Here is a 15,786-nt window from a genome sequence, read left to right as displayed (position 1 = left end):
AGGGGTCTCTTATCGCACTCACTCTTCGACTCTCTTAGCTCTGGGTTAACTTTAAAGCCGGGAGTAACATTCGCATCGCGTTTATTTGACTTTCGTTTGCTGATATCTTCAACTAGACTCTAATAACAATCATAAATGGGTTTCGCTTTATACACAGAGGTTGGCTTTGCTTAATTTACAGTGCAGAGGCTGCTCCTCTCTTAAGACTAACTTGGGCTTGGGGACCGTAATAAGTTATGAGCATGCTAGCCACTGCAAGTGGCAGCCACGGGAACACTAGACATGGACACTGGTTTTGGGAACATTTAAAAGTTTCACGAAAGACAATACATTGTGTTAAAATCATTCGAAAATCTAAAAGAAATGCATTCGCCTATGTGCCTAAACTTAACTTCTTAGGTATTACGCCTCCGCAGGGGACAGGCCTAATCCAGCAGCTGGCCATATCAGGGGCTCCTTTGCGACCCCTACTTGTAGGACCTCCAAATCTGCCAGGCGCACAGGGCAGCCGAGAGAAAGGATACGCCACGGTGCAAGTATTTGGTTTTTGAGTTGGGCGAGTAGCCCAAAATCACAGGCGAGGAGACATCTGTCAGTGGCAGTTTCTCCAACACGGCGTCATTATTTTCCACCTGGAAAGCACAACCAAAGTGAGCTGCTCAATCGAGAATATCCAGAACTTTTCCTTTCATACCTGATATTGACAACAAGGATCATAGTTCCAGGAGACCGTGTACAGTCCTGTGCAAAAAATCGAGAGTGCACAAGCGGGAGCTGCAATGATGGGGCGATCCCGCCACAGCAAGCTGGCCACCAGGGAAACCACTCCAGTGGCCACCGCCGTCTTGTGCAGGCAATTGCCCACCCAAATCCAACGACCTGTGAAGATATGAAATCAATACTGTGCTTTCAAAGGAAGCTCTCCCTAATTACCAGTTTCGTCGCCCAGCCGAGGCGGCTCTATAACGATGAAGTCCACCTTGGCTTCCAGCGCCTTGTCCAGTTCAGCCTCGAATCTTTCGTGGGCATTGGAGCTGTCGTAGACCTCGCGAATGACATGGAAAGTGGGCACCTTACTGGTGCTGCACAAGTAGAACAACAATACACGAATCAATCATGGTTATCTTGATGTGGAGCTCAAGGTTAAGGTCAAGATCAAGCGCTCAGAACAACCGAAGCAGAGAAGCCATTGTCCGGACGAGATAAATGAAGAAGCCGCCTACTAAATTGCATAACCAGGGCAGGTGCACTTGGGAACTGCGATTTGGCTGCACGCAGATGGAATGCGTTGCGTAATCCCACTGCATCCGCGTAACTGGGCGCCGTATTTACCTTTCTATATTTCTGCTAACCATTTTGCTAATAAATTTGTTGTTTTCTATGTTGTTAATAAACTCAGTGCGGCCGCAGCTGGACCGTTAAAATATACCAAGTACCTAAGGGCATAATACTGAAAATACCATTTGTCTGTTGCAATGATCCAAAAAAATACCGCATTTGGGCGGCACACTTGAATTATATCGTATTCGCACATATCATAATTTCCTTGAAATAGCGGCCTATACATAAAGGTATGATTCCACTATATAGCTATTTAGGTAATTTTTCACCAATATTCATTAAGGAAATTAGATTAGATTCAAGTTTTTAAAACTAGTTCACTGCTTGTTTTGTTCAGTCACTTACTCATCTCTCCCATCTCTATTTACGATATATGATTATTCGAGGCATTTAAGAATCGTTTCAAGTGTTTGTAATAACTGTACACAATTACAGGAGCTGGAGTTAATTGAAACAAATAATTATACCCCAATAAAGATCATAATAATTAGATACATGTGAATTAGCCGGCTCTTATTGTCCCAAGCGAAGAAGCCAGGATTTCGCCGGCTGTCCGATATGGTCACACTTGCCCACTCATAAGAAAAGACACCCAAAATTGAAAATGGAAAAGCATCATCGACTGCCCCTCCCGGAATTGCACGACGACAAACACAGACACAAACAGTGCAATGGGGAGAACAGCAATCGCTTCCGGCCGCCCAAGTACAAGACGCGTGGCTACGTCGCCGTGGACAACAACAATCTGAACCGAAGCCAATCGCTGGGCTCCTGTAGCACCAACAGTTCCCAGATCGCGCACGCGATCTCCTTTCGTGACGCCGGGTGTTCGGATTCCAGTACGCTGCCCTCGTCGCCAGTCCAGGCCGAGCTGAGCACCCTGTCCCTGTCACACTTCGAGCAGTGCTTCGAAAGGGTGGCCAAACTGGGCGAAGGATCCTTCGGCGAGGTGTACCAGGTGCGCGATCGCACCGACGGCCGGTTGTATGCTGTCAAGATCTCCAAGCAGCTGTTCCGCGGCGAACAGTACCGCGCCGAGCGGCTGGAAGAGGTGAGGCGCTACGAGGAGTTCTCCGGCCATGAGAACTGCATCCGGTTTATCCGCGCCTGGGAGCAGTACGACCGGCTGTACATGCAAATGGAGCTGTGCCGCGAAAGCCTGGAGCAGTACTTGCTGCGCTGCCAAAGGATACCGGAGGAGCGCATCTGGCACATTCTGCTGGATCTGCTGCGAGGACTCAAGTCGCTGCACGACCGGAATCTCATCCATCTGGACATTAAACTGGACAACGTTCTGATCGGTGAGGACGACGAAACATGCAAGCTGGCAGACTTTGGACTGGTCATCGATGTGGACAGGGCCAACAGCCATCACGCCACGGAGGGAGATTCGAGGTATATGGCTCCAGAAATTCTGCAGGGTCACTTCTCCAAGGCTGCGGACATCTTCAGTCTGGGCATCGCCATGCTAGAGCTGGCGTGCTACATGGATCTTCCTTCCAATGGCCCACTGTGGCACGAACTGAGGCACGGCATCCTGCCCGAGGAGTTCATAAACAGTGAGTTGCGACTAGCTTCCTACTTAAATGGCAGGTTGCTAAAGCCTTTCTCTTCTCACAGAAAGATCACTGGAGCTACAGTCGGTAATTAAGTCCATGATGAAGCCCGATCCTGCGCAGAGGCCGACGGCCGAGCAGCTACTCTCACATCCCAAGCTGCAGTACCTGCAAAAGAAGCGCAAGTCGCTAATGAACTTCAGCATGCTGGTAAGCATTCCCAAGCACATCTTTGAGAATCAATCTTAACTCTTGACAACTTGCAGTCGCGTAGTTTTAGGCGATCTCGCCGTGCCGTTTGGGGAAGAATGTGCAATTGGAAAACAGCCGCCTTTCGCTACCTTCTATACTTCCTGGAGGTCCTGCATCTATGCAAGCCCATAACGGCCTCACAGCCCAACATTAACATAGTGCCATCCTCGCCTTCGTCAAAGGGAGTGCCTCTGGTGCCTCGGGTGGAGTTCCAGCTGGTAGGATCCACACCCATTGCCAATCGTGACTGCTATGCCTCCGACTTCCTTTCCGGCGAGGACCCGCTGGACCTCTCCAATCAGGGTAGCCCCAACGTAATAAATTCCACGCCATTGAACACAAACCAAGGCAAATCCCGTCTGGATTTGCTAAAGAATAAGTGAGTACCCTTAATCGCTTACCTCATGGACTAGCATGTAACCCATCCGCTTTCAGTGTGGATTCAATGGGCAGGTACGTTCAGGTACACGATTTCGAGAGTCCATGCTCCGCCCTGTCTTCCGCCAAGGTCCTGGAGACCTCATCGTTCCGACGCAAAAAGCTCTTCGTCCTGGAATATGACGACGAGTGAGTGAGTACGGTGCCAGCGAGCATCGTAAACCGAATGAATTTATGATAAACCCAATATATATCAGTTACGAAACGAATACCAGATACATATGGCAACAGAATATATCGTTAATTGTATTTTGATTAGTTCTAGATCGTAGTGTTGTACGAAGTTCCCTAGATATAGTCTTACGATTGTGTAATGTTAATGCTTCTTTAGAAGAACTTGTTGAACTTGAACATATAATCATGTGATATATATACGAAAAGCGATTTGAAAAGTTTAAAAATAAAACTAATTGAAATTAAAACCTGCACTGAATCCTTTCTATGACATATGATACCAACAAATTAAAGGTAAAAACCAAGAAACGCATCACTATAAAAATGGCTTTTAAAACATTTTTGAATTTTAACGCACCTTTCGATTCGGGGAAAAGTATTTTGCCCATCTGGTAACACTGGCCGCTCTCGCACATGTTGAAAACGTAAACAAAAACGAATAGCACAATTTTTGAAAATGACCAGGAAAAAGGCTCCCAAGAAGAAAACCGAGGTTGTCTTCGACAACAAAAAACGCATGTAAGTGAGTAGGCAAGGAATCCCCAGAGGATACTAATGCCCACATCCCAATCCCGCAGAGAGTTCCTCAGTGGTTTCCGGAAAAGAAAGAATGAGCGACGATCGCGTGCAAAGGCGGAGCTGGAAAGAAACCTCAAGAACGAGCGGAAGCGCATACGGCAGGAGGTAAAGGATGGCTTCAACCACCTAAAGAAGTCCTTTGAACCGCTGCGCGAACTCACCGAGGAGGACAAGGCCGAGGAGGCAGAGCAGCAGGAGGAGACCTACGAAGATGACGAAGTGCAAGTGAAGATCGTGGAGCTGACCACCAACGATCTGGCCGCCAAGCGCAATATGTTGGGTGCCAACACGGCAGAGGAAAGCGAACCGGAGGAGCAGCCTGCCCAGAGCGAGGAGGACGAGGCCGACCAGGCCAATAGGATACCCGGCATGGATTTCGATTCCAACGCCCGCAAACGTAAATCCAAGCCGGAGGACGAAGAGGAGCCGAAGGCCAGGAAGGGCAACAACTCCACGCTGCCAGACATCAAGAGCAAAAAGGATCTCGACCGCCTGATGAAGACCAAAACGCTGAAGAAAATGCACCAGAGCAAGCTGTTCAAGCAGAAGGAGCGCCTGGACAAGAAGAACAACCAGAAGAAGGCCAAACGGGACCGCAACAACACCATCAAGAGCGTTCCCAAGCACCAGCGCAAGCAGCTCAAGTACGGAAAGGCCAACCAGACCAAGTACCGAAAGGGTCGGATGGTCAACAAGAAGGAGCTGCGGCGCAAACGGAATGCCGACTAAGTTTAGCTTTTAGCATAGTTTGTTTTACGGTTTATTTACTATTACTCTAGTTGATCAAATAAACTGTATAATTCCTGGCTTGTACAATAATTTTGCTAATACGCTGATGCGCTCGATCTTTTCTTTCACCGCTCGCGTACACATTTCTCCGCCGTATTCATGGTACATATACATCCAACATACTTTATTTTTTTTGGGTTATTAACATTGGCAATATCGCTGCTCGCCGCCGTTCGGTTATGCTCTATAAATAAAAGGGGGTCGCCGCTAAAATTACAATAAATTTTTCATGGGTCCTAGGTCTAGTCTCGAAATCTATGTACAAATTTTGCTTGCATGCTGTTTAGGGATAGGTTCTTAACGTATTGGGTTGCTTTATTTCCATTCTGCGCAGTTGTGCAGACTGTTTAGTGTTTGCCTTTACGGGGTTAACATTTTTTAAAAATGAAACATTAGAGCGGTAACCTTGTTGCTTGATTATTGGCGCCATTAAAGCGGTATCCCCAGCACCCGATTGGTGCAAGGATACCGATCCAATGCAATAAAAACGAATTCAGCCAAACACAATCTTGCATTTCTTTTTATCGTACTTAATGATAGCCTTAGTTTCTAATGGGGCTGTGTGCTTGGGTGAAGGTTGGGGATGATTTTGGGGGCAACAATTATGCTCTAGCTTATAGCTTACAGTCCTACGCCTACTCCTACTTCTAATATGTTCATCATCAGCAGTTAAAAAACGTTTACAAAACTCATGCGAAATTGAAATCCAATAACAAATGCACACGCCGTAGTCGCATCGGCGTCTCCCTCTTCCGCTCCGTCTTCTCTTTCTCCTGACCCTTGCCTATCCGCATCCAGTTAGGTTTGCTGCTGCTGCTGCGCCGAAGGTTGTCGCCGACTGAAGCCACCGCCGGCGGACAAGTGTCGCTGCAGGGCTCGCTGCTGCTGGAACTTCGCGCTGCCTGCTCCTCCGAAGCGGTTGAATTTGAACTTGTTGCGCTGCTGGAAGTTCTGGCGATAGTTCTGATTGTAGAATCGCGAAAATCCTCCACCTCCGCCGTTCTTGTTCCAGCGCTTCTGGCCCTCGTACTCCTGGAATGGATTGTAGCCGGGCGTGCTGTTGCTGGCATTGTTTCCCTTAGCCGAACCGGACTTCACCTTCCGCTGACGTCCACGATCCATCTCGTTCTCTTCGTCGTCGTCGAGGTCCCGCTGCCGCTGCTCGCGCGCATCCACCAGTAGCTGCGGAAAACAGAATATCAAGCATTAGGCTAGAGTTCGGACCTTGTGAATGGGCAGGCTGGTTGGCTGGCTGGCTGGCATGCGCTAGGTAATGGAGCTTATGCAGATGAGTGCGGTACGCTCGCGAGCAAGCACTGGGAATATGCACAGTCTATTCGAAATGGGTGAGTGGCTTACGGTTTACGGTTCACGGTGACAGGTTATCAGGCAAAACGGTAACGGCACAACGGTTGAATTTATGGCGTATCAGGCGGGTGAAATGAAAGAAACAACGTGCCGGCCAGCAGTCAAATCATAAGCTTCATTGCACGGGGACACGGATGCGGAGTCATCGGGTCAATTACCTAGGCTCTGGTGCAGTCACTCTCTCCCGCAATGACTTTTGCAACTCTACACTTTTCACACTCGCTGAACGGAGGACGCGTTGTGGTGCCCGACCGGTTGGGAACGGATACCAGCAACGCAGTCATCACAGACTATTCGGGGTAATCGTATTGTTTGTATTTGTTTTGTGTGGTATGTGCTTAGTGGGGAAACAGAAGAAGCGTCGCCTCTGCCGCCGCAGCTTCTGCCTCCTACCGGCCGTTCGTGAGACGATCCGGATCGGGTGCGTCAGCGGTCGCGTCTGATACCGCCACTGCAATTACGACCACGTCGTTACTGTTACTGCTACTAGTCACTGCCGCGTCGACTGCCACCGAGCCCTCGACGATATCGCTGCCTTCCACACTGCCGTGACCAGCTATCCGTTTCGCACAAACCAACTCAAAAGGCTAAATGAATGGGGATAATGTGGAAACAAATGCAAATTACAAACAAGTTCGTTTAGTAAATCAACTCAATCGAATTGCATTTTATGCAACAGCTAAGCGAACGACATAGAAAACAAAAAAGAAGACCAAACAGCCAGTTAAAGAATAAAGATTTAGGTAAAACCGCAAAAGAGAACCAATTTATGTACGTTTCCATCGTATTAAACCCGCAACTTGTTATTTTTGAAGCACAGAGCCAAAGAAAGTGTTAACCATGCATAGATTTAGTATCAACGTTAGTGACATGGTTACAAGGGATAGATAAGCACTTCAAAAAAATGCCTCTCTGAACTCACCTCCTTTTCGAGCTCCGCGGGCTTGCCATTCCAACTGAGCACGGAGGCGCCGTATCCACGATACGATTGCTTCAGCAGCTCATTGACGGTGCTTCCATTCGAGGTGACATTGCTCTGGTAGCCATTGCCCACCCTTGGCTGCTGGTGCGACTTGAGCGCACTGCCGTTGAGCAACTTTTGGCGCTTGGCGCCTGGCGTTGCGGGCGAGTCCGTGGAGGGTTTGCTACTTGAGAAGGGATTGCGATGGGTCTTGTTGGGCGTCGGAATTTTCACTGGCGCTCCCTCCACTACCACGGCGTCATCATCATCGTCGATGGCATCGACCTCATCTTTACGCGTAACTTTCCAGATACCCGTCTTCGATTTGATGACCGCTGGCGAGGGCGGCGTCTTGGGCGATGGTGGTGCTTTGCTTTGAGACTGTGATTGCTTCTGTGGGTGCCAGCCATTTGTTAGCTGAATGCTGGGCTCCTCCTCATCGTCGTCCTCTTCACTGTCTGCGGACTTTTTCAGGCTCTTGAATATCTCGTCTATGGCATCAGTCTTTTGTTTGCTGTTGTTAACGTGAACCGATGACGAGGCTGAGCCGTTGGTGAGGCTGCCATTGGTTTTACTGTGACCATTGGTCTGGCCAGATTCTTGGTCCGACTCGCTAAAATCCTCCCCTCCTGGACTCTGGCGGGGATTCGGTAGAGGCGCCTCCTCCTCCTCAGAGGCGGATTCGTAGGGCACTAGACTTTTCAGTGGCGTTTTGACGGGAGTCTTTAAATGAATCTTTACAGGAGACTTTGCCTTAGGCTCCGTATTATCCTCCGTCATATTGGGCATGCTCGGTAGCTGGGCTGTCGTTGGCCCGGGCTTCATCTCATCATCGATGTCTTCATCGTCCGAGGAAATTGGCAGATATTGTTGCTGGTTTATTGATTTGTGGTTGCTGCTGCTGTTGCTGCTTGGGGAGGAACTCTTGTTACCATTTGCAGTGGGAGCTGAAGTAGCTTCGCCTTTAGCGTATGCGCCAACCAGTGGAGGCTTCGCAGTGTCCTGAAACTTTCCGGTCCCCAGCTGGAGTCCGTTCTGCTGGTTTTGCTGCTTAAACTGGATGGCGGTTTTCTGGGCATTGCCATTGGTGTAACCGTTTGCTCCACCCGGCGGCAGTTGAGGACCAATGAAACGCGTTGGTGAAGGCGAAGACACAGTCGCCGCCGGCACTGGCGTTGTGCTGTGTCCGTTGGTCAAACGCACTCCATTGGGCCTGTTGGCCGGCGGACTGGCAGCCTGTGAGAGATCCAATTCGAAAAACATAATATAGGCATTTGTGTTGCACACATTCTGCATTGTGATTGGCCGCACGTAGCTGTCGTCGAAGTTGTAAAAGCTGCCCGTATCCGTGGATCCAATGGCCGTGTAGTGACCGCAGTGCTGGGACGCTCCCAAGTGAGTGACCATCGACACCAGGCGATAGGTAAGCGGTTGAGCCTGAGCCGCTGGTGAACGGGCTGCGTATTTGCTCAAATCGATGCGTGGCTTGAAGGAGATCTGCTTGGTCAGTTTGTTGCCGATCATGGAGAATCGCTTCAGCTGTATACAAAGCGTGATTGGGGCACGCTCCAAAGAGAACTGCTTTGTGGCAGATACCTGCAAGCGATACGATTAAATAAAAATGAACTACAGAACAAAGGTCACAAAGACCTACCTTCTTCTTGCATCCCTCGCACTTGTAGCCCATATCCTCTAGCCGTTCGCGAGAGAAGTGTCCCTCGAAAGCATCCTCCAAGGAGTCTGCCTTGCGGATGTCGAGCAACAGATCCTGGAAGTGCTGAAACGTGATGGACACATGGTTGCAGCTCAGGCACCGCACCTCGCTGCGCAGATAGCCCCCAAAGATCTGTCCCAGCGGCGTAGTCTCCTTCACCAGCTGATCCAGCTCTTTGTAGTTGCGGAACCGCATTAGATACGCCCGCTCCATGGCCTCGACCAGGAAGCGCAGGAACTCGTGCGCATCCTCCTGTCGACCAACGACCATGTGTTTGCAGATCTGCTTTAGCTTCGAGTAGATGAGGAAGGGCCTGACGGCCGACTGATTGCTTTGGGTGGCCAAAAGTGTTTTGGCCATGGCGCAAATGATGCAACCGCTGCCAGGCTCGGCCACATTGCAGTCAGCCAGATGCGCCTGCTCCGAAACGAGCCAATTGGCCAGGGCGGGTATGTGTAGGAGCGCCTGAAGCGTTGAGTTGAGGTAGCAGGTGTTGCCCACATTGATCATGCCCGTGCCCACCTGCCATTTGCGCTCCGACTGCTTCCAGCCAATGCGTATGTTCTCCCGCGGATAGAGGACCCTCTTCGGCTTGGGCAACTCATTGGGATTGCTTGTCGGATGCGGATGATTGTGGTGCGACTGATTGTTCGGGTGCTCCGCTTGCTTGCGGGCGCCGTTATTGTCTGCAAAGGTAAAAAGGACGGTAGACAATTTAAGCACGTGCCACAGGAGAAGACAGCAGGGAGACAGGAACAGTTTGTAGAGCAGCCACAGGGCGAACCCGTCCATCATTATCACAGTCATAATGCATTTATTGGAAGGATTCCCTTCTGCAGATTAAGTCACTTGATCCGCGCTGCTATGAAATATAAATAAAACGAGCAGTGCTCGCTGTGGAAACTGCTGACACACAATCGCACTTCCATCACCTGTTCGCAGTGTTGGAAAGGGTACACATTTATTGTACCTAGGCACCAGACTGTGCAGCATTAAGATAGCTATTCTCAATAGAACAAAGAAACTTGAACACAAAGTCTATGCCGAAAAAAATGTCTAGTACTAAATTTTGAAATACAAATCCTTGAACATGTTTACAGAATGTGATATGACCAGATTTTATCTGAACATATTTTCACAGCAGTCATCTCAATCGTAAATTTATATTTACCCAAAATATGTATCTTGCAGCTTTGTTTGGGAAATTGTACCTATTCTGGTACACATATCTCAGATATTACCCAGCACTATCGAATCTTTGATAACAGCTAGCGTGTGAGCGGGATGGCGACTGGCAGAAGAAGAAAATTTAAGCTGATAACAGCAAGCGAATGAGAGGGATGACGAGTGGTGAAGCAGTCGAAGTGTCTTCTGCCGACGAATACAGTGTACTCACTCTGGCCTAGGGGGTTGGGGCGGCACAGTGTTGCCAACTGAATTTTTGGCGCGACCTAACAGTGGTTGTTGTTGGCCCAATGCTCCCCCCTTTTATTGTCTTTGTAACTGTGTTCGAGGCATTGACCAGGCCAAAAAAAGAAAAGAAAAGTCGAAACATCTTGTAACAGCTCCTGCTGCTGGGCTTTGTGTCCACTTCCTGCTCTGTGTGAATCACTTTTGCGAGTCTGGCCTTTGTTTGTGCTTTTTTTTATCACGCACAAGCAGATTGCGGCGCATTTACCGCATTTAAAAAATAAAACAAAGCCAGTAAAAGCACCGCTGGGGCTGGCCATGTGTGCGGGGGAAAGAGACGGAACTACGGAGGGGAGCCCTCGTGCTTTTTGTCTCTTTTTACATTTGCCGCTGGAAATACAGCACGTTTTTTTCCGCCACAACTTCTGTGAATCAGAAGTTCGGAAGAGGCGGCTTTGTTGTTGCTGCTGCTGCTGTCACTTTCCTAGCTTACTCTTTACGGCGTTGTACTTGTTTTGCTTTTTCCGCGTATTCCTTTGCATTCTGTTTACACGTACACCACCCAAAAACGCCGTCACACACGCACGCACACACATACAGAAGCGCCTAAAAAGTACAGGTATGCTGCGCTGCCGACGTCGACTGCACTGCCGACAAAATGCAGGCAGAGCAATAAAAAAAATATGTTTGCGGAAAAACATCACACGTGATTTGTGGAGGGATATTCCCAAAAAATCTGGCAAAAACAAATGGGACGAAACATATACATATATATATATATATATATATATATATATATATATATATACGAAGATATAGCACATGGAAAATTGCGCAAAAAGTGCCACACAAAGAAGAAACACAGACGAAGGCGCAGACGGAAAAAGCCACTTTTGAAAGCAACTTTTGGATTTTAAATTTGTTGTATCTTTACTCAGTGTACTCACCATGTCCATTTGCGCCCACAAGTTTGCCTGTATTGTTTTTGCCACTAAAGCCATTGATGGCGCCTGGATTTCCCGGCTTGATGACAATATATTTGGACTTGAGGTTCTCCAGCACCGATTCGTGGTAGTTGGGCACCTCCTCGTATTCGATTTTGGCCATCAGGATGCGCTTAGCATTGGCCACGATGTGATTTTGCAGGCTGCCGTTGGTGTCCTCGCCGCTCTTGGCCTGGTCAGTCGACGAGCCGGCGGAGGAGTTGCCGCCAAGGGATTCGCGCAGCGCTGCGTTGACTACATTCGCCGTTTCGCATACGGCCATCGAAACGGGCATGGCGATGCTCCGGCTGGGGATTTGCGGTGGAATTTTGAACGGGTGTGGGGGGCGTGGTGTGGCGTGTGTTGGTGGTTTTCGCCACCCAGTTAGCTAATGCACATGGGCGTGCGATCCAAAGCAGACTCTGGAGATCCTTCTGCCCTGTCCACACGTCCTTCAAAACTCTCCTACTGCTTGGTTGCTCTACGCTCACTTTTCTCCTCGCCCCGCTCTCGAACACTCTGCTTCTTGCTTCACACACCGACTGCGACACCGACACACGCACACAAACGCACTCGGGAGCACTCTTCTTTTTCTGGCTTTTTCGCGCTGCGATCTCGATGTGTTGGCCTACTGAGCATTACGATTAAGAAACGTTCACTCACAAATCGATCTGTTTCAATTTCGTGCGCGGCCAGGCATTTTAGAACGAAAAGTCTGCTTTCGAAAATAATGGCAATTCCTTCCCTCGTGTTTCTTCCGACTGCGGATTCTCTTTTCGCTTCATTTTCGTCGTTTGGGGCTGCCAACTCGCGAGCGGCCCAGTGACGCGGTAGGCCTGTCGAAATGTCCTAAAGCATTTCACGATATTTACTAAAATGTATTTCGATGTTTTCTTAACAATTATAAATTTTTTAAATTTAATAAGACATATATTACCTTGATAATGTAACCAATATCTTATTGAAAGGCTTGCAGCTACATTTTTTATTTATGCCTACTATTCGAGTTAAAAATTTTATTTTTATAACGGTATTTTTACACCTTATCAGAACGTATCGATAATTGTAATTGTGAACGACAACCCCTCGTCCAATGCTGATGCAATTGTTGAGCTAGCCTTCACAATTAGTCGCAATCAATCGAGCAGAATGGCCTCATCCACAGGTCTCCTGGTGGTGTCCAACATCAAGCACCTTGGCAAATCCCTGCGCGCCATCGAGAAGTACGTGAATTCACTGTACATCCACCTAAATGTGACGGGGTCAACGTCCACGACGTCACCAGTGCCACCGCCTCCGGTTTGGGGTCGTCTAGTCTCGCAGCTGTACGCCAACAGCAGCAGCTATGTGGGCAACCAGTTGGACCTGCGCGTCCTTGTCTCGCCCCTACGACCAGGTGCCAGTGGATCCTTGAAGTTGCGCCAGCCCGTCGACCTAATCTTCTCGGATGCACATCATCCGGAGCTGTGCGACAGGCTCCGGGCGGATCTTAACATCAGCAAGCCAACAATCTTCTTGGAGGACTCGATCATCTCAGATTTAGGGGCCCAGCAGGATGACACCCAGCCGCCGAAGGTGTATCCCTCGGTTGTCCTGGGCGGGACATTCGATCGCATTCATCTGGGGCACAAGATATTCCTTACCCAGGCTGTACTGCGCACCTGCAAGCGTTTGGTTGTGGGCGTAACCACCTCCGCCATGACGAAGGGTAAGAGGAGCATGAATTGGCAAAATAAAAAGCTTATCTTAACGGCCATTCTTATCGCTGTCTGCAGGAAAGACGCTGCCGGACTTGATTTTGCCCGTGGAAGAGCGCATCGCCCGGCTTAGGGAGTTCCTAATGGACATAGATGGTACGCTGCAGTACGAGATTGTGCCCATCAATGATCCCTTTGGTCCCACGCAAGTGGATCCCGACCTGGACCTGATTGTGGTCAGTGCGGAGACGTTGCGAGGAGGGCAGAAGGTCAACGAGGTACGCTCGGCCAAGAACCTGCGCGAACTCGAGATCTTTGTGATTGACATGGTTGAAAGCAACGTGCATGATGGCATCCACGAGACCAAGGTCAGCTCGAGTAACACACGCATCGATCTGTTGGGATCCCGCTGGAGAAGGCCGGAGCCACGACCACAGCTCCCTCCGCGCCCTTACATTATTGGACTCACTGGCGGCATCGCATCTGGCAAGAGCAAGATGGGCGAGAGATTGGCCAACATGGGCGCCCACGTCATCGACTGCGATAAGGTGGCGCACGATGTTTACGAACCTGGTCAGGTGTGCTACACCCGAATTGTGCAGCACTTCGGAAAGGGTATTGTTTCAGACGATGGCCGCATCGATCGGTCCAAGCTGGGACCCTTGGTGTTTGCCGATCCCAAGCAGTTGCAAGCACTCAACGGAATTGTCTGGCCGGAACTTATTGCGGAGGTTAACAGGCGTCTGGATGTACTGCGTTCCCAGGCTGATGTACCGCGTGTGGTGATCCTGGAGGCAGCGGTGCTGCTGCGAGCGGGCTGGGAGACCAATTGCCATGAGGTGTGGTCCATGATTGTGCCACCGGAGGAGGCTGTTCGGCGAATTATTGAGCGCAACAAGCTCAGCGAGGAGGAGGCCCAAAAGCGACTGGCCAGTCAGGTGCCCAATTCGGAGATCGTGGCCAAGTCGCATGTGATATTCAGTTCGCAGTGGGATCACGAATTCACACAGAAACAGGCGGAGCGTGCGTGGAAAATGCTCACCAAGGAACTGGACTATTACCAGAGCAGCCTTTAACCCGATGGATATTTAGATTTCTTTGTTGATCCTTATTTTGTATGATTCTTTATGCATTTGTTGTGTATTGTTTAGTTGTAAGTCCAAAGTTTAAAAGAAATGCTGCGACGTCATTGGGAAAATCGCTGAAAATTTCAATGGAATCCTAGTGGGTTACTTAGTGGCTCTCCCCCTTCTTGCCGGCCACTCTCTTGAAGTCGTTCATCTTGGTGGTCATGATAGGGGAACCGATGAAGCCGATATAGTCAATCTGCGTCACATCACCACCTGACTGATTGTTCTTCACGAAGATTTGGATGTTCTGCACATTCTGGAACTTGACATAGCGCAGATTCACGGGCACTCCGCTCTCCAGCTCCTTCTGAGCCAGGCTGCAAAATGTATTAAACAATGAGAAGAGCTGAGCAGCCATAGAGAAGGGAATATCCACCTCAGGTCCTGCACACTGGTCATAGACTCGGCCATGTCAAAGTCAATGGTGCGGGGCTGGTTGATGAACAGCTTGACATCCTTGGGACCCAGGTGCGAAGGTGCCTTGAACTTCAGGGAGTGGATCTTTACGGCCTGATTAAAGGTGATGGACAGGATGAGTTGCTCATCGCAGTCGGACTGCAGGTAGCCACCAGCGGAGGCCAGGGCGTGCTTTAAGTTGTGGTCATCGGCTTCGTTGAGGCACTCGCACTCCTGCTTCGAGATAAAGGTGTTCAGTTCCATCTGTAAGAAGGATTAGGGATTATTTTTGGAACATTTCAAAATGTTGCACTATTTTACCAATCCCTGCCCGTAATCCTCGCCTCCCTCATCACCACCGGAGGTGCCGATGTGCTCCTGGATCTTGGCCTCGAGCCCATTAACGTCCGCACCCTGGATGCGATCGATCTTGGTCCTGTTTCTGTAGAAGATGAACGTTGGCATGGCCGAAACGCCCTGTCCAGCAGCCGTGTCCTGGCACTTGTCCACATCCACCTTCAGGAAAATGGCCTTGGGGTACTTTGTCGGAAACGTCTCGAAGATGGGCGCAATCCGCTGGCAGGGACCACACCAAGCAGCTGTGAAGTCCACCACAACCAATTGGATGCCCGCTTGGGCCAACTCCGCCTGGAAGTGGGATTCGTCGTTGATCACGCGCACGGACATGGTGACAGGATTAGATTTCTTTTAGTTGAGTTTTTGTTTTGGTAGCCGAATTAGATTTACGCAGGTAAATGGTATTATTAACGTTCAGTGCGAATTTTTTTTTGTTAAAGATGACTTGTAATATGCATTTAGTCCAAATTCGTGCTCAGAAAAATACCGAATTCGGTATTCCAAAGGCGGTCACACTGCTATAGTATCGATAGCTCTTCGACTTCCTATTTTTAGAGTGACCATTAATATGTGACAGAAAAAATACTGAAACTTATTATTTGAATTTTTATTGAAACATAAATATTAATACATAAATATAC

General features: G+C 49.2%; 6 protein-coding genes across 7 annotated transcripts; 3 read left to right on the top strand and 3 right to left on the bottom strand.

Moving 5' to 3' along the window:
• Window positions 1–64: 64 nt before the first annotated feature.
• Window positions 65–1,427, bottom strand: LOC6610916 (transmembrane protein 11 homolog, mitochondrial). Its single transcript, XM_032719253.1, has 4 exons — window positions 1,333–1,427; window positions 934–1,082; window positions 695–879; window positions 65–632 (listed from the first exon to the last, which is right to left on the bottom strand). The coding sequence occupies exons 1-4, from the start codon at window positions 1,353–1,355 to the stop codon at window positions 468–470; spliced, it is 522 nt and encodes a 173-aa protein (XP_032575144.1). The 5' UTR covers window positions 1,356–1,427; the 3' UTR covers window positions 65–467.
• A 469-nt stretch (window positions 1,428–1,896) lies between these two features.
• LOC6610915 (membrane-associated tyrosine- and threonine-specific cdc2-inhibitory kinase) lies at window positions 1,897–4,009 on the top strand. The gene is made up of 4 exons (XM_032719250.1): window positions 1,897–2,900; window positions 2,962–3,107; window positions 3,164–3,528; window positions 3,585–4,009. The coding sequence occupies exons 1-4, from the start codon at window positions 1,946–1,948 to the stop codon at window positions 3,718–3,720; spliced, it is 1,602 nt and encodes a 533-aa protein (XP_032575141.1). The 5' UTR covers window positions 1,897–1,945; the 3' UTR covers window positions 3,721–4,009.
• Window positions 4,010–4,161: 152 nt separating this feature from the next.
• LOC6610914 (nucleolar protein 12) lies at window positions 4,162–5,176 on the top strand. Its single transcript, XM_002035435.2, has 2 exons — window positions 4,162–4,280; window positions 4,340–5,176. The coding sequence occupies exons 1-2, from the start codon at window positions 4,219–4,221 to the stop codon at window positions 5,067–5,069; spliced, it is 792 nt and encodes a 263-aa protein (XP_002035471.1). The 5' UTR covers window positions 4,162–4,218; the 3' UTR covers window positions 5,070–5,176.
• Window positions 5,177–5,830: 654 nt separating this feature from the next.
• On the bottom strand, window positions 5,831–12,352 carry LOC6610913 (ubiquitin carboxyl-terminal hydrolase 36). 2 transcript variants are annotated; one of them, XR_004361806.1, is made up of 5 exons: window positions 11,530–12,352; window positions 9,113–9,858; window positions 7,420–9,054; window positions 6,656–7,084; window positions 6,221–6,311 (listed from the first exon to the last, which is right to left on the bottom strand). XR_004361806.1 is itself a non-coding variant. In XM_032719249.1 (4 exons), the coding sequence occupies exons 1-4, from the start codon at window positions 11,858–11,860 to the stop codon at window positions 5,928–5,930; spliced, it is 3,096 nt and encodes a 1,031-aa protein (XP_032575140.1). In that variant the 5' UTR covers window positions 11,861–12,349; the 3' UTR covers window positions 5,831–5,927. The 2 variants fall into 2 exon arrangements, 1 of the variants encoding a protein (XP_032575140.1); XM_032719249.1 differs by lacking the exon at window positions 6,656–7,084 and having other exon boundaries at window positions 5,831–6,311; window positions 11,530–12,349.
• Window positions 12,353–12,628: 276 nt separating this feature from the next.
• LOC6610912 (bifunctional coenzyme A synthase) lies at window positions 12,629–14,460 on the top strand. Its single transcript, XM_002035433.2, has 2 exons — window positions 12,629–13,273; window positions 13,341–14,460. Exons 1-2 carry the CDS (start codon window positions 12,715–12,717, stop codon window positions 14,336–14,338), a joined length of 1,557 nt encoding a protein of 518 aa, XP_002035469.1. The 5' UTR covers window positions 12,629–12,714; the 3' UTR covers window positions 14,339–14,460.
• On the bottom strand, window positions 14,371–15,624 carry LOC6610911 (thioredoxin-like protein 1). Its single transcript, XM_002035432.2, has 3 exons — window positions 15,110–15,624; window positions 14,769–15,052; window positions 14,371–14,709 (listed from the first exon to the last, which is right to left on the bottom strand). Exons 1-3 carry the CDS (start codon window positions 15,473–15,475, stop codon window positions 14,496–14,498), a joined length of 864 nt encoding a protein of 287 aa, XP_002035468.1. The 5' UTR covers window positions 15,476–15,624; the 3' UTR covers window positions 14,371–14,495.
• Between the last annotated feature and the right edge of the window lie 162 nt (window positions 15,625–15,786).

This window comes from Drosophila sechellia, chromosome 3L, assembly GCF_004382195.2.
Source record: "Drosophila sechellia strain sech25 chromosome 3L, ASM438219v1, whole genome shotgun sequence".
NCBI lineage: Eukaryota > Metazoa > Arthropoda > Insecta > Diptera > Drosophilidae > Drosophila > Drosophila sechellia.
The sequence above is the reverse complement of the archived record's forward strand: the minus strand, read 5'-3'. Positions and strand labels throughout refer to the sequence as shown.